This window comes from Lucilia cuprina, chromosome 5 (assembly GCF_022045245.1).
Source record: "Lucilia cuprina isolate Lc7/37 chromosome 5, ASM2204524v1, whole genome shotgun sequence".
NCBI lineage: Eukaryota > Metazoa > Arthropoda > Insecta > Diptera > Calliphoridae > Lucilia > Lucilia cuprina.
In genome coordinates, this window is record NC_060953.1 from 42,963,081 (window position 1) to 42,990,217 (window position 27,137).

General features: G+C 31.3%; 1 protein-coding gene across 1 annotated transcript; it reads right to left on the reverse strand.

Annotated features, from left to right (window-relative positions):
- On the reverse strand, positions 1-26,977 carry LOC111689072 (laminin subunit alpha). The gene is made up of 11 exons (XM_046952711.1): positions 26,529-26,977; positions 25,938-26,084; positions 11,289-11,913; positions 11,020-11,229; positions 10,538-10,948; positions 10,202-10,474; positions 9,276-10,128; positions 8,947-9,210; positions 2,405-8,884; positions 2,122-2,339; positions 1-2,055 (listed from the first exon to the last, which is right to left on the reverse strand). Exons 1-11 carry the CDS (start codon positions 26,757-26,759, stop codon positions 572-574), a joined length of 11,196 nt encoding a protein of 3,731 aa, XP_046808667.1. The 5' UTR covers positions 26,760-26,977; the 3' UTR covers positions 1-571.
- Between the last annotated feature and the right edge of the window lie 160 nt (positions 26,978-27,137).

Sequence of the window (27,137 nt, forward strand, 5' to 3'; positions counted from 1 at the left end):
TTTTTTTATTTATTTTATATATTTATTGCAAATAAGAAAATTAAAGAAATTAAAATAATTATTTATTTTGGCACATATTTGAAGAATATTTAAACAGGAAATACAATATAGATTATAAAAGTAATATATAAATGAAAGTCCTACCAAGTTTAAAGTTTCTATACCAAACTCTAAGAGATACAAATTACCAAAACCAAAGATTGAATACAATATTTTCACATTATTGGATACTTTGAAAAATGAATTCTATAGAATCTGGTATTTCAGGCTCTGAACTTCCATTTTTATAAAAAAGAACATAAAATAAAATTATAAGTATTAAAAGAAAAATCTAAGAATGACAGTAAAAAATTGTAAAATCTCTAAGACGACCAACAATTCGCACACATATTACTGTCTTCTATAGTGATAGAATTTCCTTAATTAAAAATTCTAATCTCGTCAAAAATTTCCATTTAATTAAGTTCGTTAAACCTCCTACATAAAGCCAATATCGTCATCATTTAATCGTTAACACAAATTTGTTCGTTTTTATTCGTTTTTTTTTTCTTTTGTTTTCATCACCTTTAAATTAATTCAAAGGACAGACTCCCTGCCAGATCTCACCATTAATGAGATTTGGTGTAACACGTACAGTCTTCTTGTTGACCTCGACATTGCGTATACAACCCTTAAATGTTTTGCGTGTCTTCAAGCCAGGAGCCTTATTAAAGGCTTGATGGCCACCCATGAAGAGAGGACGATTGGTTTTGGTGACGGTGGAACCTTCTTGGCCTACACCAGGCTTAGCCGAAATCCAGTCCACAGAGATGGTGATGACAAACTTAGATTTTACTGCTTGTACATTACGCCACTTGCCATCACAGAAACTGCCATTATCGGGCAGACTGTAGGTGGTGGTGACAATGTTTTTGGCATCTGACTTAACGGTAAACCACAATTGATTGTCTACCAATTCCAAAATCAAATACGAACTCTTTCCATGTACCGAGAACAAAAGACCATCTGGTTCACGGGGTCTAAAGTCAAATTTCAAACTGAAATCGGTACCCACACTGAAACGTTCGAAAAGTTTGACAAAACCAGTGGGTTTATTGAAGAAGAGACCAGGTTCAATTTGTTCGGAACAGGGTACAGTTAGGAAAGGTTGTATCTCGGGTTCTTGTGTCTGACCATTAACCTTAAAGTCTCTCAAACAACCATTATAATAGGGAGCATCTTCTCCTAGATCGACATTGGAACGTACCATCTCTTCGATATGTTTAGGTATACCACCCACAAACAGCGGGAAGTCCATGTTAATCAAATGGATATTACGTTCTTCAAAATCATGGAAAGTTTCCTGCTCATTGATAATCAAGCTGACCTTACGTTGAGTCCTTATAAATTGTATGGTATGCCACTCGCCATCGTTCATTTCGCTAGAGCTATTTACCGAGGTAACTTGACCACCCAAACGTACCTTATGATAAAGGATACCGTCACTCAGGTATACAGCTACATAATCGGTATGATGTTTGTCCGAACCATAGAACAGAAGACCTGCAGGATACTCTGTACGGAAACTAAGGCTTAGATCGTAATGTTTGCGTATTTTTGTATGCGGTAATGAGGGAATTTCTAAACGCTGTTCACGCATAGAGAAGAAACGATATCCGGCTTCGCTAGCATCAACATCATAGTTGGGATTGGTTGGCAGTTTACAACGAGGATCTTCAGGTTTGTGCAGTTCATGAATGATCACTGGTTTGCGTACCACTACTTCGGGTTTAATATTAAACACTTCTGGTTTAGAGGTTATAATCTCTTTGTGATCGTCTTCGATGGCATTTTCGGATTCATCGACCTCCCATTTACGTTCTGGTTCGGGTTCTGGTATGGGTACGTAAGGTTTGGGTGTTGTTGTAGTGGTCGTAGTAGTGGTAGTTGTTGTTGTGGTTGTAGTGGTGGTAGTTGAGGTGGATGTGGTAGTGGTTGGTTTTGGCGTCGGTGCTGGGGGCACATATTCAATTTCTCCGCCGGCATAATGTATAGGCACTGCAGTAGTATCGTAAGCTAAAATCAAGAAAACATTTTAATTCAACTTTATTTTATTTTTATTTAATCATCCAAGAATCTTACCCAAGATATCACTAGGACAGCTGTTGATATTGCCATTCTTCTTTTCAATGCTATCGGCAAAGTTAATGATCTCACCATTAACTGTCACATCACTAATGCAGCCAATGAAGTAGGCTGAATTCGATAGAGCATTACGAGGAGTGGTATAACTTTCTGGTAAGCCACCAAAGAACATATCACCTGCAGTTATAATTAATGGAGCTGGAGGTGTAGCAGATCTATAAAAAAAGAACAGAATTCAACATTTTTAATAACATTTCAAACTAAAACAGCTAACACTCACCTTTGATCTTCTATATCATCGATAGATAATCTCAATTGATTGCCATCATGTAATACGGTGACTACATGCTCCTCGCCATCATTTAATTTACGCATATCGGAAACTAATCTGCTGTTCATGCTATTCAATACCAAATAACCATCTTCTAAGGTAAGACCAATATTAGAGCTCTGATCGTAATTGGCTCCATAGAACAAAACACCATCCTTTTGTCTAGTCTTGAATTTCAAATTAACATTCAAATTATTGTCCGAACTGATGTTGGCCGTTCTTAAATAGCCATGTTCACTATGAGGATAAGCTAAGACTGTAGAGAATTTCTTGGGACAGCCCGGCTTAACACCCACGGCATTGACATGTTGACCCAAATCCACATTGTTGCCTGATATCGATACCTCATCAATGCAACCATCAAAGTTCTGTTCCACAATAACCGAATGATTACGTTTATTGGGATAGCCACCAAAGAACATACGTTTGAGAGCAGGCATAGTGTCCTCAACATGTGGTGGAGCCACTTCCTGGGAAATAATAACATCATCGACCTTAAGCAAGCCACGACGACCATCTCTCTCGGCCAAAACACGATGCCATTTATTGTCATTGTATTGATCTTGACTGCCAGAAGAAGCAATATGATCTCCCAATTTGTATCGGAAGAATATAGCACCATCCACCATTTCCACAGACATGAATTGATTATTTCGTCCATAGAAGAACATTAAACCATCCTTGGAGTCCTTGGCCGCCTTAAAGCTAAACTGTATGCTTGATCTCTGTTTAAAGTTGTAGGGTGAAGCCTTAAGGGCCACAAAACCATTGCCATTGAAACGATAACCGGTAGGTGGTATATCTTCGGTAACCAATTTAGTACGAGGATATGCCGCCTGATCATTCTCTTCACCATAAACGAAATTCCATAAACCAACCGGTTCATCACCTATCTTCAAATCCTCTATGTCACCCTCAAACGAACTAGAGTGTATGTCTTCGGGTGGTGTGAAATCAGATGGTGGTGGATAACCACCCACAAACAAGCGACTATTGCGATCCACATTGAATACATTGTTGGCTCCCACTAAAGCTTCTTCCTTAACATGATCTACCACGGTCTTGTTTTCCAACTCTTCCTTAATAATCAATTTAACATTAGAGCCTGTACGATCTACCACAGCCTGATACCATTCATTATCGGCTACATATTTTTCACTGGTAATACGTTCAGGTCCATTGCCCAAATCCAAAGTAAGTATGGGATAACCATTGACAATTTCCAAAGCCATGAAATCGTTATTCTTATTACTTGATGGAGCTGAGGAGGCAGTTTTATTATCATTGCCCAAGAACAACAGAAAGCCATTGGGATTTTCGGTTTTGAAATATGTTGATACCTTGGTTTTGGTGGCCAACAAAGGCAAAGTTTCGGGAGTTTTCAATTCCAATATAGTGCTGGGCGTAAACTTAACGCCTACCTTGATATCGTTGGCTATTTGACGAGCTGTCTCAATTTGTCTCTTAAGGTTTTCGATTTCATCACCCAAATTCTGAGCCATTTCATCCACTTTAATCTGTTGTTGTTCTATGTCATCAGCAGCATCTAGCAAAGCGGGTAAAGAGTCCTCCACACTATCCAAATGGTTTTGAACATGTCCTATATCCTTAGATGTACTATCAATATCCTTAGAAATGTTGCGGGCCTTTTCTAAATCCTTGGGAGTTTGTTTGGATACCGGGTCCAAAATAGCCAAAACATCTTGCATAATATCTAAAGCATCAGTGGCATTTTCATTGGAGTTCTTCCACATGTCACGCTGAGAGTCGATTGGCAAAGCTTCCATGGCTATGTTGATTTCTTTTAAACGCTTTTCAGTATTTTCATTAAGTTTGGAGATAGCTTCAACCTTGGCAGCAGAACTATTTAATCGGGGTTCCAATTCGCTTTGCACTTTGTGCAGAGATCCTCTGGCTTTTTGCAATAACTCGGCAGATTCTTTGTCGGAAACACCAGCACGGGATTCGATACCATCTGTCTTTTCGGTAGCATTGCCTGCAGCATATTTGGCTTCCTTGGTTAGCTGCTGAGCTGAGACTACCGCATCTACTATACCACTGTAAGCTGTGGCGGCCCTAATGGCTGGCTCAGCACTGGCGGTCATATCGGAATATTGTTCTGACAAATCTTGTGCCTTCTTTAAGAGTTCAATGGCCTTAAATTCAGCTTCTTCAGTTAAGTTATTGGCTTCCACCTGTTCGTCTGCCATTTGTGGCAAATCATCATCGATTTGTTTATTCAAAACCTTCAAGGTCTTTAAAATATCAGCTAAATTAGCAATTTTATCTTCAATTTCCACCAGAGTAATAGCGCCATTAGTTTGTAGATTGGCAGCATCCAGAATATTCTTTTCGGCTTCCTTTTGTTGATCACCGACCGTATCGAATTGGGAATTATCAAAGGCCATTTTATTCAAAGCATTCAAACGTTCTACTTCGCTCGATCTATTCGACGACTGTAAACTCCAGGTATATAAGTCCTCTAGCTTATCGCTGAATTCGCCAATATCATATTTTAAAGCATCTAAAGTTTTATTTTGAGCTTTAATAGGCAAAATGGCAGAGCTCACTTCTTCGAGTAAATCGGTGGCTTTTTTCAAAACTAAATTATTACGTTCCAAGTCAATAGTGGTCGAGTTGATTTGCTGCAAAAGTTGTTGTGCCTCTGAAAGGGCCGAATCGATTTTAGTACTGGCTGCTGTTTCCAAATTACGGGACAAGGCATCAACGGCTCTTATAGCTTCATCAGCATCGCTAACAGTTAAGGCTACTTGATCAATTAATCCAGTGACATTTTGTAAAAGTTTACTGGCCATGCCACGGCTGTCATTAGCATTTTCCAAGGTAAAGTTCACCTGTTTGTTATAGGTCTTGGCATCCGATTCCAGGGAGCTAACCATCAAAAGAGCTGGTTCCAAATTGACACTCTTAGGATCGAGACTTTGAACTTCGGGAGCTATGTCATCGGCTAGCTTATCATAATAGCTAAGTTTTTGACTGGTAAAGAAAGCCAAAGCTACGGACTGGAATTCATCTAATACCGGTTCGATTTGATAGCTCAAACGATCGGTAACATCTAATAGGGCATGATGACAGTTATCGCACTCGAAACAACCTTCATCCTTTTTAAGTACCCAACGATGAGGACAGTTATCACAACGATCGCCAATAACTCCAGGCAAACATTCACATTGTCCGGTATAAGGATTGCAACCGAAGCCGCGAGAATAGCCTTGATTACAGTTACACGGTATACAACCCTCTCTAGTGTAATTCCAATGATCTGTGGCGCAGCGATCACACTGACGTCCAGTAACTCCTGGCTTGCATGCACACTTGCCCGAATGTTCATCGCATTGAGTGCTATTGGAAGCAGCACCACAATCGCATGAACGACAACCCAAACCAGAATCGAAACCATAATGATCCGGCTTACACATGTCGCAACGTTCACCAATAACATTTTCCAAACACTTGCAAACACCCTCGAAGGGATCACACTCCATGGTACCCAAATCTTCACAATCACAGCTTTGACAATTTTTCAATTTGATGGCATCACCATAGAAACCAGGAGCACAGAGATTACAAGCTGCTCCAGAAGTGTTGTTTAAGCAGCGCAAACATTCTCCCGTTATAGTGTCACAGGAACCAGCTTCTTCGGGATTTATGTTGCCGGAACACTCGCAAGGCTTACAATAATCACCCGGAATTTGAGGATTACCATAGTAACCGTTGGAACAGAACTCACACTTGGGACCAGTATAACCGGGACGACATTCACAGAAGATCTTATCGCCAGATTCCGAAATTTCGCAACCAGTGGCAAAATTATTGCTAGGTATAGGCAAGGGACAGGCACAAATCATACAATCATGAGGAGAACCATAGGTGGCGTTACCATAATAACCCTCTATGCACATTTCACAATGATCACCAGTGGTAGAGTGCTGGCAATTCTTGCAAATTCCTGTAGCACAGTCGCAAGTCTCAGCATGACCATTGCAGTCGCAAGGAATACAATAACCGCCATAGGGACCGCTGGGATCGCGATAATAACCCGGAGCACAATCCTCACAAGAAAGTCCCGAATAGCCAGGAGGACATTGACATCTTTCCACGGCCAAGAACTCATAACCATCCATATTGCCATCATCGTCTTCATCGGCCAAAGTCAGATAAACATCAGACAATTGGGAAATCAAAGTTTGTTCATAGTAATTGGCACGTATATAAATCATATTCAAATTTCTCAAAGTCATCATGAAATCAGCTCTGGATACGGACTTGCCATCGGCAGTAAGGAAATTAGTTTCCACCATTTGTACACGATTTTTAAACATTTGATTGCTGGAAGGTTGTTCATAACTTTGGTGTACCAAGACATGATCATTGCTGAACAATATAACATCGGGAGCAAACAAAGGTTTACCCGAAAATCCAGTAGTATAGAACAAATTATAGGCCAATTCTCCACCATAAGCAGAGATATGACTATTTTGATTCATCAAATAATCCAAAACACCAAAGTAAACTATGGAGTCATCGTTTACATCACTGAAAGTAAAGTCAGCCTGTAACATGGTTTCGTTGACGAGTAGTTCTTCTTGGCTCATACCCCAAATGGAGAACTCAATGGATTTAGGTGTGAAGACAGCGGTATTAAGGGAAACTTTCTTCAAGAGACTGACATTGTAAACCTTCAAATAGGCACTGTCACAACGTGAGGTCTTGCCGAAACAGAAACATTTGGTACAACCTTCAGGATTGCTGGCTTGCAGGTTATAGGTGCTCTCCATACACTGATCACAATCACGTCCCACTACATTCTTTTTGCAGAAACAATTGCCATCAACCTTGTCGCAAATCTCTAACTCAGTACCAGCTACATTGCAAGAACATTGATCACATTGTGGGAAATCAAAGAAGCCATTGGAACATTCATCACAAGCACGACCCTCAATATTGGGACGACATTCACAGCTACCATTAAAGGCATCACATTGACTATTACCATTAGCAATACCCAAATAGTTGCAGTCACAAGGTTCACAACCTATAATCTGATGGAAGCCATAAGTGTTAGGCATACATTTGTCACACAATTCACCCATAACATTAGGTGGACACACACATTCACCGGTATGAGGTTCACACATGGCAGTGCTGGGACATTCACAAGGCTTACAATCGGGGAAACCATAGTAACCTGTCTTACAGGCACCACATTGACGTTCAATAATATTGGGTTTACATTGACACTGGCCACCGAAGGGATGACACTCGAAACTCGTCGAACCGGCATAATCACAATTACAAGGTAAAGCACCGCTATTGTAGTCGGCGGTCAAGGAGAATACAGCCTTCTTACAGAAATCGGTAGCATTGTGGGTAATATAGAAATGATCCTGACCACATTCTCTTATAAACTCTTTAGTCTGATCAAAAGTTTCCTCCTCCAACAAATCATCGTTGTACTGATCGACGGGAACAATAACCAAATAATCCAACCAAACACCCTGAGGACGATTATTGGTGATGGTAAACTTGAATTCATCATCAATTTCGAACCATTCATCACCAATGGGTCGAATAACACCACGACAACCAGAACTGGAGGGACAATGACTAATGCCAAACTTGCCATCATATTGATTTTTACCAGCAGTCAAAGTATACATGACATTATAGGTGGGATGATGAGGCTGATAGTATTTAACCAATATAACATAGCGTCCGGGCTCTGAGACCTTAGATTCAATGACAATGGTAGAATCCTCCTTATTGTCCAGATAAATAAGTTTAACCTTTTCATCTAAAACAGCATAGGGAGGCTTATGTATAGCAATACGATCTTCATGATCACTTTCAAATTCAATTTTCTTCGAATCGGGAACCGATCTAAATTTGGGAGTAGCACATTGATTATTATGGATAACACACACTGGACTGGGGTTAATGTAATCGATGGACCATTGTTCAACTGGTATGGCAGTGACAGAGATAATAGCCACCTTCTCATCTTCCTCAAAGTCGGCAAATACCACGACGGGTTTATCATTGTCCTTATTAATGTAGAAAGCTTTTTCACGTATCTGATCATCAATAATGGGCGTACGACAGGCCATGGAATAAAGGCATGGATAAACTGTGGTGGAACCATAATTATCCTCATCATCTCCTATACGCAATTTAATGAAGCCCGGTTCAGCATAACTGCGTTCACTGACATAATCGATAACGAATATATATTTTCCACTATGCGGTACATCAATAATATAATTAAGTTCCTGTTGATTACTGGTTATCAAAGGAATATCACCAATATGATTGATGATTGTCAAATGATCGGGATCATTATAGTATTCCATGGGATTAGTAGGTTTGCCTTTCTCGTTGACAATGAAGGGTGTAACGGCAGGATGGAAACTGTAAACGGAAAAGGAAATTAGTCGCTAATTTTTAAGAAATTAGTTTAAACGAGAACTTACTCATCCAAAGAGGCATATTTGTAATGCCTGCACAATTCCATGTTGCCAAGTTCACAGGGATTGGAAATTTTACGTGTCAAAATGGAGGCTTCATAGTAGGCTGCCGGCAAAAGAACAAAGTAATCCAACATAACATTCTTAGTAGATTTGGTGGTGAAGACATATTTGCCAGGATCTAAAACAACGGCTGAGGGTTTCTTGCCCTTATCACCGGCCACAGTAACGAATTGGGGTTCGGTAGTGGGACGCAATAAAACTTTAACGCTGAAAGGAAGTAAAGGAAATAAAATTTAATTAAACAGCCCAACATTATGATAAATTTTTCTTACTTTTGATCAACTTCCAAAGGATTTTCCGATTGTATCAAAATACTGGCTGTAACATTGAAATCATTCAAATTGACATAACGTATAACGATACGATATACCGACGACTTGAATACCGTCAATTCATAACGCACTTCGTTTTGTATATCATTGAAAACAGCATAACCTTTACTGCTATAACCCGGGAAAACATCTTCATCATATTGATAACGCACCTGAGCACCCGAAGGTTGAGAACCATCTTCATATTCATATTGGAACTGATGTAATGTTGGGAAATAATGAGTGGTCAAAGGTTGAGTACAATCACGTCCCGTTACACGAGGATGACATTTACATTGACCGGTGGTTTTATCACATTCACTCTTCCAAGCACCACCAACATCACAATTACAATCCTTACAACCAAACAGCGAGGAACCATCCAAATCATAAGTACCATCTTTACAGTCATTACAGGTGCGACCCTGCGTGTAAGGCTTACAGGCGCACTGACCCGATTTCGAGTTACAAGTATCCAAAGTACCAATGGTACCATCCGAATAACAATCACAGACCTCACAACCATCGGGATTACTGATATTAAGATTCCAATACAAAGGCATACATTCATTACAAATGCGCCCAGTGACACGTTCCTTACACTGACACAACTCTCCCACAGGCACAGAACCACAACCGGCAAATTTATCAATAACACCAGCAGGATCACAATTACAATCCTCACAACTGGGGAAGTTGTAGAAGCCCTCTTGACACGAGTCACATAATTTGCCATTAAAGTTGGGATGACACAAACATTGACCATCAGCATTACAGGAAACACCCACCGAGCCATGGACATCACAATTACAAGCTGTTCACAAAAACAACAACAAACAACATTATCTAATTGTTTCCTTAAAAAAGATCATAAACTTTAGACTTACGTAAACAATCGGGATAGTTATAGTAACCAGCACTGCAAGAGTTACACTGTTTACCCGCAAAGTTAGAGAGACAATTACATTTGCCCGTATTATCACAAGTAGTGGCAGTACTGCCAGTAGCGGAGCAGTTACAAGGCTTACAATTGGGATAATCATAATAACCTGGCAAACATTGATCACAACGAGATCCACCAAAACCTTCACGGCAAATACATTGACCACTACCCTTGTCACAAATCTCATCCTCAGTACCTTGTATATCACAATCACAATCTGGCAAACAAAGAAATTTCATTAAAAAATAAATTCCTTTAAAACTATGCGAAACAAACTTACATTGACACTTGGGATAGTTGTAGTAACCATGTTTACAGCGTTCACAACGCTCACCACCAAAACTGCTCAAACATTTACATTGACCCGTTATCAAATCACAATCATTGCTAATCGAACCAATTTGATTACACTCGCAGGCTTTACACTCGGGGAAGGCATAGTAACCTTCAGCACACTGTTTACAATAGTGACCGGCAAAGTTAATCTTACAGGGACATTCACCATTAATAGCTTCGCAGTGATAACCATCGGTACCATTAAGATTGCACTCACATTCACGACAATTGGGATAACCATAGTAACCGTAGGCACAGGAATCACAATTTGGTGGTTGGAATGCCTTGCGACATTCACAGCGACCACTACCCTCTTCACAGTGACCCGTCGAATAGAAGTAATCACACTGACAAGCTAAACGCAAAAGAAAATTTTATGAAATTTAGAAAAAAATCGAAAAATTTCTCTTTTGCTCAAATACATACGTTGACACACATCCGTTTCATTCCAATGCTTCTCATAGGGTCTATAGTATTTAGCCTTACACTTGTTACAATTAATACCCTCTGTATTATGTTGACAATTCAAACAGCGACCACCGCCCTCATAACGGCCATGAATGTCCAAAGACAAACCCTTACGATCGATTTCCTCATCATAAACACACTCATTGGTATGACCATGACAATTGCAAGCTGAAATCATTCAAAAAAGTCTTAATTTCAAAATATTAAGAGAATAAACTTAAACTTACGTTCACATTCGAAGGGTCGGGCATTGGTATTCTGTCTCCATTTCTTTTGCTCGAAACCGGGACAACATTCATTACACTGAATACCACAGGTGCGATGTTGACAACGACACGCCAATATACGCACTGGACTCTTGGGATCCTTAACATCACAGGTATCAGCATGACCGTTACACATACAACGACCACCAATGGAAATATCCTTAATCGAATAGAAATAACGACGTGTCACCGTAGGATCCTGTCTAGCCACCGACATCAAATGACCTAATAAATTTTTCGTACGCAATAGACGTATACGCACATTAGTGGCACGAGTCCATTCTTGTAGTACAGTCGAATTGAAATAATTTGTGGATGAAGGACGATCGTTTAGCAACATTACAGGAATTTCACCATTTTCCAGGGGAACAATTTTCGAGTATTCTGTAGTACAAATGACATCATCATCTTTGGTAATGGGTTTGTAGGTGTCTTTGCCGAAATAGGTTTCACAATCGGCTGGGGTATCGGAGAAATGTTGCCAAGCTGACCAGGTTTTACCATAATCACTAGATTTCTCTAGAGTCCAGAGACCGGGACGTGGTGAGTTACCCATACGTATGAAAAGATAGGCAACATGAAATTCCTACGAGAAAAGAGAAGGAAATGGGAATTGTGAATATTTGTCTAAAACAAATTTTTAATTGATTTAAGTTGTTGTCTTATGTGTAAATTGTGGTGCATATTTTTAGGTGTTTCAATAATTAAACAGTACTTTTTTATAACAGAATTTTACAAGAAAAACTGTAACCGTTGGATTTGAAATGTTTGAAAAAACTATTTATCTTTATATATAAGAATAGATGTGTAATCGTTTGTTTGGACTTTATGGAAAGCTAAAAAGCTGAACCGATTTTTCTGCAACTTTCACAGTCTGTTCCTGTATGTCTGGAAGAAAATAAAGGAAGTTTTTACTCAAAATTTCAAGTAGGCGACATGCCACGCCCATATTTAAAATAAGTATTAAAAGTTGCATATTTCAGGTGGTGGGATGGAACCTCCCATATAAATTAAATTTGAAAAAAAGTCTGAGAAACTATTAGAGCAAAAATCGTCAAATTTTACACAAAAACTATGACATCAATATGAATAAATATCTCTTTTTATAGAAACTTTTTCAATACAAATCAATTTTTCAAATAAAATTTTCGAAAATTTATATTTATGATAGAAAAATTAACTTTTTAAAAAAAATTTTGCAAAATAAAAATATCTAATTTATTAGAAATTTTAAGAAACCTTTCTCTTTTTTTACGAAAATTTTTCCGAGAGAAATATGTTTTATACAAAATTTTTTCGAGAAAAAATTTTTATACAAAATTTTAGAAAATTTCTCTTTTTTATAGATTTTTTTTTTTTTTAATTTTCTTTTTTCGAAAATTTCATTTTTATATATTTTCCAAAATTTCTCTCCTTTACTTTTTATATAAAATATATAAATTTTTCGAAAACTTTTCTTTTTTATAGAAAATGTTTCTCTTTTATAGAAAATGTCTCTCTTTTATAGATAATTTTAGAAAATTTTATCATTTTTATAAGCAGTTTTTTAATGTCTCTCTTTTATAGACAATTCTAGAAACTTTTATCACTTTTTATACCCTTCACTTTCGTGAGAAGGGTATATATAAGTTTGTCATTCCGTTTGTAATTTCTATAATATAATTTTCCGACCCTATAAAGTATATATATTCTTGATCCTTATAGATAGCGGAGTCGATTAAGCCATGTCCGTCTGTCTGTCTGTCTGTCTGTCTGTCCGTCTGTCTGTCTGTCTGTCTGTCTGTCTGTCTGTCCGTCTGTCTGTCCGTCTGTCTGTTGAAATCAGTTTTTAGAGGACCCCAGATATCGGCGATGTCTGAATCTTCAATAATTCTATTAGACATGCTTTCGAGAAGATCGCTATTTAAAATCAGCAAAATCGGTCGGTAAATAACGGAGATATGAGCAAAAATCCGAGACAACCTCTGAAAATTTCATCAAAAAATTGTTAAAAAAGCAACAAAAACACTGTACATAGAAAAAGATGTACACGTGTGTGTGTAGATGTATTTGGTTTTATTCAGCTGTGTATTTTTTTGTATGTTTGGAATTCAAACATACAAAGTATACACAGCAAAAAAATATGATTTGCATTTTTTGTTAAAATAAAATAATTTTCCCTTTTGTTTTGCAAATATATTTTTTGATGAATAGAAAAAAGTATTTAAAACGTTTTCAATTATATGAGAGTAGATTGTGAGTTATTGTACAATAATTTTTATGCGAATAATGTAAGTTTGAAATTTAAAACTAACACAAATTTTTTCCAAGTGCTTTTTAAAAAAATTTTTTTTACGATAAACAAAAACAAAATCTACGTCTCGTCAATGTTTACCAGCAATGAATCAGAGGTCGAAGTCGACCGGCTTCGAGTCGGAGCTTAGCCGCCACCGAACTATATTTAGTTGCTTGAGCTGCCGCCGAAACATTCGGCTTAAATCGACTCAAATTTTTTTAATGTTTTTATTAACTAGACTGTAAGATCAATTATGTTTAAAATACACTATGGTGAAGGGTATATAAGATTCGGCACAGCCGAATATAGCACTCTTACTTGTTTTAACTATTTTCAAAAAATGTCTCTATTTTATAAAAAAATTTCTTCTCTTCTACAGAAAATTTTCAAAATATTCTCTCTTTTATAGATAATTTTCAAAAAAATCACTTTTATAAACAGCTCTCTCTTTTCAGAACCTTAATCTTCTTTAACAGAAATAATTCTAAAGTTTTTCTCTTTTATAGAAAATTTATGAAAAAATTCTCTATTTTATGGAAAATTTACAAAAAATGTCTCTCTTTTACAGAAAATTTCCAAAATATCTCACTTTAATATTCTCTCTTTTAAAAACAGTTTTCAAAAAAAAAATGTCTCTCATTTCAGAACCTTTCTCTTCTTTTACAGAAAAAAATCCAAAGTGTTTGTCTTTTATAGAAAATTTTCAATGTATTCTCTATTTTAAAGAAAATTTTCGTAAAAATGTTTTTTTCTTTTGTAGAAAAATTTCATAAAAATCTTTTATCTTTTATTATGTTCTACTTTGCATAAACTGATCTCAGTAAGTGTAGGATTGATTGAATTCATGAATTACAAACGTTTTAAATATTATCAAAGCAAAACGGAAATGACTTCATACTAACGCAAGGCTTGATTAAATAGCTGAAGAAATTGTATATTTATTTTAAGTCAGATCTGTAAAATAATGTAATATTCTATGTTTTCATTATATTGGAAACATTTTCTCTCATTTAAACAAAATCAAGCATTTCTATCTCTCATGTGGCAAAATTGCTTTAAAAAAGTTTTTCTTTTCAGCAGGTTTCTTCAATTGGGTTAATTGATTGACTCTAACTAATTACAAAACTTATTTTTAAAGCGTAAATTTTTAAAATTAACACATTTAAATTGTGCCATCAATATATTCCAAAAATAAACTTAGGAAAATTTACTACAAACAAGAAATAATACTTTTCTTTTGAAAACTCTTTAAAAAAAAAAAAAAAAAAAAAACTTTTAGTAATCTTATTTGCAATTCAAGCCTCATTAAGTTTGCATCAGAGAAAACATGCTTAGAGCAAACAAAAAACAAAGTCGCATCATTTTAGATTAAGCATGCAATCTAAGATGACAAAAATGTTTAATTGCAACTTCGGTGTCATTTAAATTAAAGCTAATTTACTAAAACACAGACATATCAAATAAAATATGCAACACTTGACTAAAACTAATGTCACAATGCAACTTAATTTCACAGAAAAACAAGCCACAGTGGGTTCGTTGAAAACAAATTGCCAAAAATGCTTAACACTCAAACGAACTAAAAATTTTTTCAAAATTTATACTTTTTCGAAAGAAAATTTAAAAAAAAAAAAATTTATTTATGATGGAAAAATTAACTTTTTAAACAAATTTTGGCAAAAAGATCTCTTTTAATAGTAATAAACTTGCTATTTTTTACAAAATATTTTTATACAAAATTTTAGAAAATTTTCTTATTTTTTTAAATTTTTTGTTTTTTTTTTTTTTAATTTCATTTTTGTATATTTTCCGAAATTTCTCTCTTTTATTTTTTATATAAAAAATATAAAATTTTCGAAAACTTTTCTTCTTTGTAGAAAATTTTTCTCTCTTTTACAGAAAATGTCTCTCTTTTATAGAAAATTTTCGAAAATTTTATCACTTTTGTAGAAAATCTTTTTGTCTCTCTTTTATTTATAAACGATTCTCCGAAATTTTATCACTTTTTTTTAAACGATTTTCGGAAAATGTCTCTATTTTATATACAATTTACGAAAATTTTCTTTCTTCTCCAGAAAATTTCCAAAATATCTCACTTTTATAGAATATTTTCCAAATTGTTCTTCTTTTATAGAAAATTTATGAAAAATTTCTCTCTTTTATAGAAAATTTACAAAAAAATTTTTTCTCTTTTACAGAATATCTTCCAAAATATATCTCTTTAATATTGTCTCTTTTATAAATATTTTTTGAAAAATTTCTCTCTTTTCGGAACCTTTCTCATCTTTTATAGAAAAAATTCCAAAATTTTTCTCTTTTATAAAAAATATTCAATATGTTCTCTATTTTAAAGAAAATTTTTGTAAAAATGTCATTCGTTTGTAGAAAAATTACATAAAAATTTATCTTTTTATACATTTTTTTTGAAAAAATCTCTTTCAAGAGAAAATTTTTGAAAATATTCTATTTAAAACATTTTTTTTTTAATTTTATGAAAAAATTCCTAAATTGTCTTTTTTACCGAATTTTCGAAAATTTTGACTTAAAAAATCGAAAAATGTATTTTTTTTTAAATTTTCGATAATTCCTTTTTTTATGGACAAGTTTTGTAAAATTTTGAAAAAAAATTTAGAGTATTTTTTTCGAATTTTTCAAAAGTTTTTTTATAGAAAATTTTCCGAAATTTAAAAAATCAAAAATTAAAAAATTTATATAAATTTAAATAAATTTGTTTAAACCTTTAAATATCGTCTATCTTAATGAAGACTTTTTGAAAGTTTCTCCTTTTTTAGGATAATTTCTTAAGGTTTCTCATTTAAATTTCTTCTCTTTAAAGAAAACTTCACTTTATTTAAAAAATATGTCTCTCTTTAAGAAAAAATTTAGAAAAATTTTATCATTCAAAGAAAATTTCGAAATATTTAAAAAAAAAAATCTCTTCTTAAAGAAAATTTGCAAAATTTTTGAAAAAGTGTTTTAAAAAAAATAGTAAAAAATAGTCAGTAAATTATCCAACAAATTCGAAAAATTATTAATCTCATTTTGTCTTCTTCCATCCACTGTGCCATTTTAAACATAATTTTATTTAATGTCTCGCTGCATATTTTAGCGTTAATGAATTAATATTATTTCTAGAGTGGAATTGAAACTTGAAAGCTAAACTAAATTGTATTAAGTGTTAGTGGCAATGCATGTCTGCTTAATTTTGCTGATATTTAGAAAAAAAAGAACAACTAAATTACAAATGTTTGCATTTTGTTTAATAGTTTTACTGCTCTCCTCCCAGATGGATTAATATAACATTGTACATGGAATAGAAAAAATATGATCTCATCTCAAATTTAGCAAAACAGCAAAAAAAAAACAGAAATAATATTCAAAACAAATATTCAATTTATACAAAGTTGTAGAGTGTTTACATTAGAGATTTTGTTGAGACTAAAAAATTATTAGTTTTTATTTTTTGGGTGAAGAAAAATAAATAATAAAGTTGTTTAATGGATTGGAGACAGATTGCCTATCTATCTATCTATCTATCTATCTATCTATCTATCTATCTATTTATCTATTTATCTATCTGTCTATCTATCTATCTATCTATCTATCTATCTATCTATCTATCTATCTATCTATCTATCTATCTATCTATCTATCTATCTATCTATCTATCTATCTATCTATCTATCTATCTATCTACCTATCTATCTATCTATCTATCTATCTATCTATCTATCTATCTATCTATCTATCTTTCCATCTATCTTTCCATCTATCTTTCCATCTATCTTTCCATCTATCTTTCCATCTATCTATCTAGTTAGTTGCAGTTGACAAATTTAGCACAATAACACATTCATCCTTAGAGCTGAATATTCAATCATTGATCGAGTATGACTCGCGATCAAAATGGAACTTTGATATCGATTTCCAAATTCGATCTCTGTAAATTGTTTCATTGTTTTTAATTTGTAGAGTGTTTTGAATGCGTCTTGTTCTAAACTTCTCGTTTTCTGATTGTTTGTTTTGTTAATATGCAAATCAGTTATAAAGTTAAAGTTTATTACCTAGAAAATCAATGCAAATCAAGGCTTTTTTTAACAAACTTATCATATTGCATGTCTACGTAGCATATAGTTAACGTAGGCTTTTTTCCAACATACATACTTAATACAGATATAGAAATGCATAAAATAACTACAAATAAAAACATTAGGGATATGAACAGATTCCTAAACAAAACTATAACGATCATTCCTCAATTTTTATTAAAAATACCCTCTTATATTTAACTAGTTTTGAAAGACTTTTAAAAACTCTCATATCTCAATTAAATTGCATTATCGTTTTTATTTTTCTTTTTCTCTCTTTCACATGAGAATGATCACCCAAAATTTTGTTTTAATTATCGGTTTATACAATTCCAAATAATAAATAATAAAAAAACTTACTTATTATGTTTATTAACAGCAACAACTGCTGTCAGTTGCTTATTTTTATTATGAGATCATTGCTCGAAAATTAACTACAAAATTAATTTAAATAAACACATATTGTCCATGATCGTTTCGTTGAGAATATAACAGAATTGTTTGTTTTTATGTTTTGTTGTTACTTTTTTATTTCAAATAATTTTAATACTGTCTATAATTGAAAAGAGTTTTATTTACGATTTTTTTCTCATTTTTTAAATGAATTTGCGGTCGATGCAAAAAAATAAGACAGACAACAGAAGAACACTCACTTCAGACAGTCAACTAGAGACAGTAAATTTGTATCTTTCATTTAGTAACCCGACAGTTGTGGGCTACAAATAATATCATAATTTTTTGGAAATTTTTAAATAAAAAGAGATATTTTGGGAAAATTTTCAATAAAAAAGAGGAAAAACATTTTTTTCTTTAAAAAAATAAAAATTTTTCTACAAAAATCTAAATTTTTTAGAATATTTTATATAAAAAAGCAAATTTTGTTTCGATATATTCTTCCAAATTGAAAAAAAAAAATTAAATAAAATTCTATTAAAATGAAAAATATTTCAAATTTTTTTATAAGAGGAATTTTCAAAATTTCTTTTTTAAATTTTGAAAATTTTTGAGAAATTTTTCGTTTTTTTTTTTAATTTCTTGTTTTAATAGAAAAAACTAAAAATTTCCCAAAAATTTTCAAAATTTAAAAAAGAAATTTTCAAAAAAAATGTAATGAAAATAGAAATTTTCAATAATTTTCTTAAAAGAAGATAAATTTTCAACAATTTTTTATTAAAAAGAGAAGTTTTAAAAATTTTATATTAAAAAGTGAAATTTTTAAACATTTTATATATTTTTGGAAAATGTTCATACAAAAAAAGAAAAACTGGAATTTTTTTTATAAAAATAGGTTATTTCAATAAAAAAAGAAAAAAATCGAAAACAAATTATAGAAAATTTTCTATGAAAATTAAAAAAAAATTGCTAATAAAAAAAAATATGTAAAAATATAAAAAAAAGATTTTTGATTTTTTTTATAAAAAAGAGATATTTTTGAAAGCTTACTATAAAAACAGAAATTTTTGAAAACTTTCTATAAAAAAAAGAATAATATTGGAATATTATCTATAAAAAAGTTTTTCTTTTAAAGTCTTTAATAAAAAAGAGAAATTTACAAACATTTTTTTAACAAAAGAAAATTAAGAAAAGAAATTTTGTAAAAAAATAAATATTTTTAAAAATTCCTATAAAAAAGACAAATTTTCAAAAACTCTTAAAAATTATAACTTTTTATATAAATTAGACATTTTTGAAAATTTTCTATAAAAAACAATTTTTCAAAAAATTTTTATAAAAAAACAAACAATTTTGAAATATTTTTATAATAAAGAGAATTTTTTGGAAAATTTTCAATAAATAAAATAGAAATTTGAAAAAATTTTGTAAAAAAGTAAAACAGAAATTTTTGCAAATTTTCTGTAAAAAAAGACAAATTTTCTAAAAAACGAAATTTTGGAAAATTTTTTATAAAAAAGAGAAATTTTGGAAAATTTTCTATAAAAAAGAGAAATTTTAAAATTAGAAAGTTTTTATAAAAAATTTACATTTTCGAAAACTTTCTTTAAAAAGGAGAAATTTTCTAAAACTTTCTATAAAAATAAAATTTTTAGAAATCTTTCTATAAAAACAAATAATCTTGAAAATTTCAATAAAAGAACAGATATTTACGAAAATTTTGAACAAAAAAAAATATAATTTCCAAAACTTTGTATAAAAAAAATTAAATTTTTGAAAAAAATGTCTATAAATAAGAGAGAATCTTTCGAATAATGTCTATAAAAAGAGAAATTTTGATAAAATTTCTATAAAAAAAAGTAATTTTTTATACATTTTCTTTAAAAAGAGAAAATTCTCAAAATTTTCTATAATTTTTTTTTTATAAAAAGAAATATTATTAAAAGCTAATTTTTGAAAATTTTATATTTAATGTAAATAGTGTGTAATTATTGCCTTTAAAATTGCCGGGTTGTTTAGATGTTTATTTATTTTTTTTTTCTTTGCCCGTTCTTGTGGCATCAACACTATAAAAACAAAACGGACAACAAACGGCGACAGACAACTCTGCAATTTATGACAAGAACTCAACACATAAAAGAAAAGTTCTTTTGTTGTAGTTGTTGTTTTTGTTATGTTCAAATGAATTTTAAGTCATTCATAAAAATGTAGCAATAAATTGCTTTAGAAGTTAGTACACTGGGAAAAAGAAAATGAGTTAAAAGGAAATTATTTTAGCAAAATTTAAAACTTTTTTAAAAATTTACCAACATTAATTTTTAAATTGAATGTAATGGTTTAGTGTCACTTTGGCTTTTCTATCTTTAAAATATAACAAAAGAAAGCTTGGCCTTTTATATAATAAACAGTATTATAAATCGATCTAAATTTTGTCAATTTTAATTTTGTACAACTATTCGAATAGAGATCTCTGTATTTTATGTATATATTAAACATTTTTTAATCTAAATTTTGTTATGTATTATTCATTTCTATTTACTCTGTACTTTTTGTATACAAAATTTTATTATCTTATTTTGTTGTTATCTTTGTAGCGATTGTTGGCAATTAGAATGTGATCACTGCTCACATAACCCATATTTGCATATCTCATTCACGCGTCTTACGGGGTAGAGCAGGGTATCACTGTTACCGATTTAAATAGATGTATTGAGAAAACATATAATGCGATTTTTGCAAAATAATCTTTGTTTTCGTATTGTTTACGGAAAAAATATTGAATTTTAAACTGCATGGAGTTAAAGAGAAAAAATGTGCAAATTTTGTAATTAGTTCAATAGAACTAATCCTATTACTAATCCCATAGATCAGTCTATAGTCTGGACTATATATTAGTCTATAGTCTTGACTGTTTCTCATTCTATAGACTTGAATATAGATCAGTTTATAGTCTTGACTGTAGATCAGTCAATAGTCTCCACTATAGATAAGTCTATAGTCCTGACTGTAGATCAGTATGTAGTGTTGACTAAAGATTAGTCTATAATCTTGTCTATAGTATTACTATAGAACAATCTATTGACTAATCTTTACTATAAAACAGTTATAGTCTAGTCTGACTATAGATCAGATTATAGATTTGACTATAGATTTTGTCTTGACTATTGATCAGTATATAGTCTTGACTATAGATTGTCTTTAATCTTGACTTTAGATCAGACTATAGTCTTGATTATAGATCAGACTATAGTCTTGATTATAGATCAGCCTATAGTCTTGACTGTAGATCAGTCTATAGTCAAGACTATAGATCAGTCTATAGTCACGACTGGAAATCAGTCTATAGTCACGACTAGAAATCAGTCTATACTCACGACTAGAGATCAGTCTATACTCACGACTAGAGATCATTCTATAGTCATTCTATACTGTAGATCAGTCTTTAGTTAAGACTATAGATCAGTCTATTGTCCTGACTATAGATCAGTCTATTGTCCTGACTATAGATCAGTCTATAGTCAAAACTATTGATCAGTCTATAGTCAAGGCTATAGATCAGTCTATAGTCAAAACTATAGATCAGTCTACAGTCAAGACTATAGATTAGTCTATAGTCAAGACTATAGATCAGTCTATAGTCAAGACTATAGATCAGTCTATAGTCAAGACTATAGATCAGTCTATAGTCCAGACTATAGATCAGTCTATAGTCAAGACTATAGATCAGTCTATAGTCAAGACTATAGATCTGTCTATAGTCAAGACTATAGATCTGTCTATAGTCAAGACTATAGATATGTCTATAGTCAAGACTATAGATATGTCTATAGTCAAGACTATAGATATGTCTATAGTCAAGACTATAGATATGTCTATAGTCAAGACTATAGATATGTCTATAGTCAAGACTATAGATATGTCTATAGTCAAGACTATAGATATGTCTATAGTCAAGACTATAGATATGTCTATAGTCAAGACTATAGATATGTCTATAGTCAAGACTATAGATCAATATATAGTCAAAACTAAAGGTTAGTCTATAGTCAAGACTATTGATCAGCCTATAGTCTTGACTATAGATCAGCTTATAGTCTTGACTATAGATCAGTCTATAGTCTTGACTATTTATCAGTCTATAGTCTTGAATATAAATCAGTCTATAGTCTTGACTATACATTAGTCCTTAGTCTTGACTATAGATCAGTCTATAGTCAAGACTATAGTCTTGACTATAGATAAGTCTTTAGTCATGACTGATCTATGGATTCTTGAATTCAATACTATACTCTTGACTATAGACATATAGTTTTTACTATAGTCATATAGTAAGTATTTCATACTCTTATATAATAATCCACCACACAAATTATTGACCCCAAAATCAACATTTCAACTCTTTTTCTTATATTTTTTTATCAGTAATTTTCTTGTACATTTTATATATATATTTAAATTCTTATATAAAACAATATTTAAAATCCCGGTTTAAAAAAACTCAAAACATAGATAAGCCCATTTCTTATACATAAGCTTATCAACAGTAGTTTCCTTCCAACATGTATATGTAGTAGTTTTTATAAAATAACTAAGAAGAAAGAATATAGAAAATTATGAATTTATATGAAAACATAAGAAACTACAAAATTTTTTTTTAATATTTTCAAAAACCTACATTTTTCGAATGTCTGATAAGAGTTTATTAAAACAAAGTGTTAAGAAAAAATCTTTGTGTGTTGAGAAAACCCACACTTGTAGTTTAAATATATATGTATGTATGTATGTATGTATGTATGTATGTATGTACTTGTGGGGTTTCTTCTTTTACAATTCTTTCTTTGAGTCTTTTTTTCTTCATTTATAGTAGAACCAGTAAAAGAAAGTATTTTTAAGAAGATGGAGGGAGTGAAAAGAAACCAACAAAAAAACTATTTATTTAAATTATACTTGTTGTACTTGATATGTGTTGCAAGATAACCCAAAAGGTCTTTTTATGATTTATGTTTTTCGATTTATTTTTAAATCTTGAATCTATGATACAGTAACCACAGTTGGTTTATCTCCCTTTTACTCCTAGAGATTGTGGTGTGTTTTCTTAAAGGAAATGGGATTTAGTTGAAAATAGTTTAAATATTGACGATTTTCTTTTATATTAGTATTACTTATCAGGGTTTAGTTCTTATAACCGAAAACTAGTTCTCTTTACAATTTATTATATTCTTTTAAAATTTTTAATGGATCTTTGCAAATTACGAAATAATCTCTAAAAATAATTTACTTATTTAAGAATTATTTTACTTTCTAAAAATTGCATCTACATTTGAAAAAAGAACACATGATGCACGCGAAGAGATAATTGCATTTTAAATCATAAATATGTTTGCGTAACATCTTGACGGAGTCGTTCGTTTATTCATCAAAGTTGAAATAATGTTTAAAAATCTAGAGGAGAAGCAGTTGATCTCCAAAAAAAAAGTAATTTATGGCAGACATAATTTTCAACAGAAGTCCATCACGTCATCCAGACATTTAACAATCAGTTTTCGTTTTATCATAAATACACTGAGAAAATTAATAAAAATAATTTGAAAAAGGAAATCAAAAACTTTTAATAGAATTTAAATTTCTAACACTGAAAACTTAAATTTAATTATTAGTTATTTATCCCTATTCTGTTTACCGGTAAACATTTAAGTGACTAGTTACTTAACATTTACAAATTTCTCACTTTAAGATAAGTAATTCAACTGAAATCTATTTAATCAATATTTCTTTTGATTTCAGCTTAATTAACCTCAACTACTGAAAGTATTTGCTTCCATTCTGTTTACAAGGAGACAGTCAGGTGAGTAGTTGTTTAATTTATAATTATTATCTTATTTTAATTTAAAAAATCTTTTAATACTCATATAAATATAAATTAAAAATTTTATTTTTAATGTCAATTTAACTTTAATACCCCTTTTTGATAGTTGCTACTTGCCTGTTTACAAGGAACCAAAAAGGTAACTAGTTCCTGATTCTATATAGAAATAAACAAAATGCTTTCTTTTTTAACTAAAATCAGTGAATATTTTCAAAAAATATATAAATTTTATTTCATTTCCTTCACTATTAGAAATTGTAAACAGTTTAGTAACTAGTTACTTAATACTAAAAAAACTGACGATGACGAAAAGTTTTATATTTTAATAGTATTTTTATGTAAAAAAAACACTATATAATTGCTTCCTTTATTAACGTATCAGTAACTACTTGTTTGTAGTTAAACTTTTTCTGTATACTAGTAATTAGTTCGGTAACTAATTTAAGATAAATCGAATTTAATGATTTCTCGTGAAACAGAGTCACTTAAATATTTTTCATTCAATTAAAAAATCCTGATTTCAAAACAAATTGATCATCACTTTTCTGATTCCTTTTATATTTACTAGTAATTAGTTGCGTGACTAGTTGCTTAGTAGTTTAGACAAAAATTTTAAAAAATAATTTATTCATTAAGAAACAACTAATTTTATTTTTCAATTAATTTAAACATTTTTATTGCATACTATTTAAACTTTTCTTTCTCAATTAGTAGTTTCCTTTCTCTATACAAGTAAGCAGGGAAGTGGTTAGTTACTTGATACATTAACAGTCTCACTTTAAGAAAGAAATAGATTAAGTGCTTTTTCTTTTTATAAAAATTTTAGTAATATTTTGCAATAAATTACCAAACTTTAGCTTCTTATGGCTTGATTTGTGTTTACAAGTATACAGTTAGGTAACTAGTTACATTATTTGTTGAAAATTGTTTAATTTAAAACAAAATAGAACTAAATACTTTTATTAATTTATTTAAACGATGCATATTTTTAGCTGGACTTTAATCGAAAGATTTCTTAGAAATAAATTCAATATCAAGTAGTTTTTTTCTGTATACTAAGAAACAGTTATGTAATTAGTTGCACTAATTAGCCGTGAATGGGTTAGCTACTTTATGCAACATTAGTCTTTCGTTTTAAGAAAGAAATAGATTCATTGCTTTTTCTTTTTATAAAAATTTAAATATTTTTTTAATTAATTAAAAAAACTTTAACTTTTAATGGCTCGTTTTGTATTAACATGTATACAGTTAGGTAACTAGTTGCTTTACCTAGTTGATTTCTTAATTTAAAACAAAATTAAACCTAATGCTTTTATTATTAACTAAAATCGGTGCCTAGTTTTAGCCGGATTTTAAACGAAATTCCGGAAGTTAAAGTACAAGCAGCTTTTTTTCTGTATACTAGGAAGTAATTAGTTGTTTAATATGGTATAGTTCCTTAATTTCAAATAATTTAACTATCTTTAGATTTGTGATTATATTATTAACTAAAATTGGTCCATTATAAACAAAAGATTTCAAGAAATATCTCTATTAGAGTGCTTACTTTTCTGTAGACAAAGATACAATTGGGTAACCAGTTAACCAATCTTGTACAGTCTTCCAAAATATTAAACAAAATTTGACTAACAAAAATACCGATAAATTAACAAAACAAAAGATCAGTAATAGATAAAAGATCAAGAAATATCTTTAGAACTGCTTTGGTTGTAGAACAGTTCCAAATGACAAGTTCTTTCTTTAAGTGCATAAAGTTTAAAACCTTTCTTTTAAACAGGTTGTTTACTGGATCCTACTTGTTACAGCATGGTGATCGTATGATAAGTTAAATGTTACAAAAAAACGATCAATATGTATTTTTTATCTAAAAGGTTTTGGGTTTCTCTTTCGTACAACACGTTTCGAAAAAGAATACCGTGTGTGAACGAACATTTTAATAGTTAAAGGTTTTATTTGTTTTTAGTTTTTTTTCTTTTGGTTTCACTTACCTGGCCAAAATCGATGGTTAAATTGACTTCATTAAATTTCATACCACGAGACAATGGAGGACTTTGCCACCATTGTTCAGTGCCATCAATAGCATGTTCGGGTGAATGATTCTTTTCGGGTACGGTAGGATCACAATAATCGCAGACCTACAGAAAACAAAAATCATAAAAAAAATATTTGTGTTAAATATTAAACCAAAAAAAATAAGACCAACACATGTGTTTTATTTTTGGTTTCAAACAGAAATAAATTTTGAAATATTTCTAATTTTGAAAATTTCCTTAAAAAAACACACACATGTGTTTTTCAAATGGTTTTTAATTCCAAATGTCCATACATTAAACACAATTTTAAAGAAAAAAATATTTACATAAAATGTGTGTTCAATAAACATAATGTAGTTTTTAATAAACTCAGCAATTTTAAGAAATAAGTAAATAAAAAAATTAAAAAACTATATATATTTAAAAAAAACAAATATTTGCTTTTTAAAACCAAAAAAAATCTTTTAAGTTTTTATTTTTTAAACAAAAAAAATCTCAGAAATATTTAAACTATACTCTAAACAAGTTTTATATTTGACAACCTACCTGACCCTGAATAACAGAGTAATCAATGTGATCATTTTCGGTATTTGCACCCACTAATTTACAATACAATTCGGGTCCATCGGTGTCACTGCCACAAGTGGCGGTGGCATAAATTTTACGTCCGGTAGCCAAATTGAAATAAGGCGGTGTTAGTTCAGCATTTGTGTTGCAAATCATAAAAACCACGCCCGCTAATATCAAAAGCAATGGGGTTAAGCGGTTAGACCCCATTGTGAGAAAAACGTGTCTCTCTACAACTCTCCAAAAAAAATCACTTCACAACTCTAAAAGTTGTTTTTTTTAAGTCCTTAAGAGTCCTTTTTTATTTTTTTCTTATTATTTTCACTTAATTTTTTATATTATTTTTAATCGTTTTCTTTTTTTTTCTATTCTTTTTATGAGACCATCCCAACCGCACTAGATGGCTCTTCGCGTGCAACTGATTTGAATTTTTAAAATTTATTTTCCTCGTTGCCTTCTGTGCGTCTGGTTTGGGTCAATTCTTATCTTTATATTTTTTTGTAACACCACCACCAGCAAAAAATTCATTCATTTCTATTCTTTCAACTTCGCTGTAGGCGTCTCTGCCAACTCTCTGCTATTGTTGCG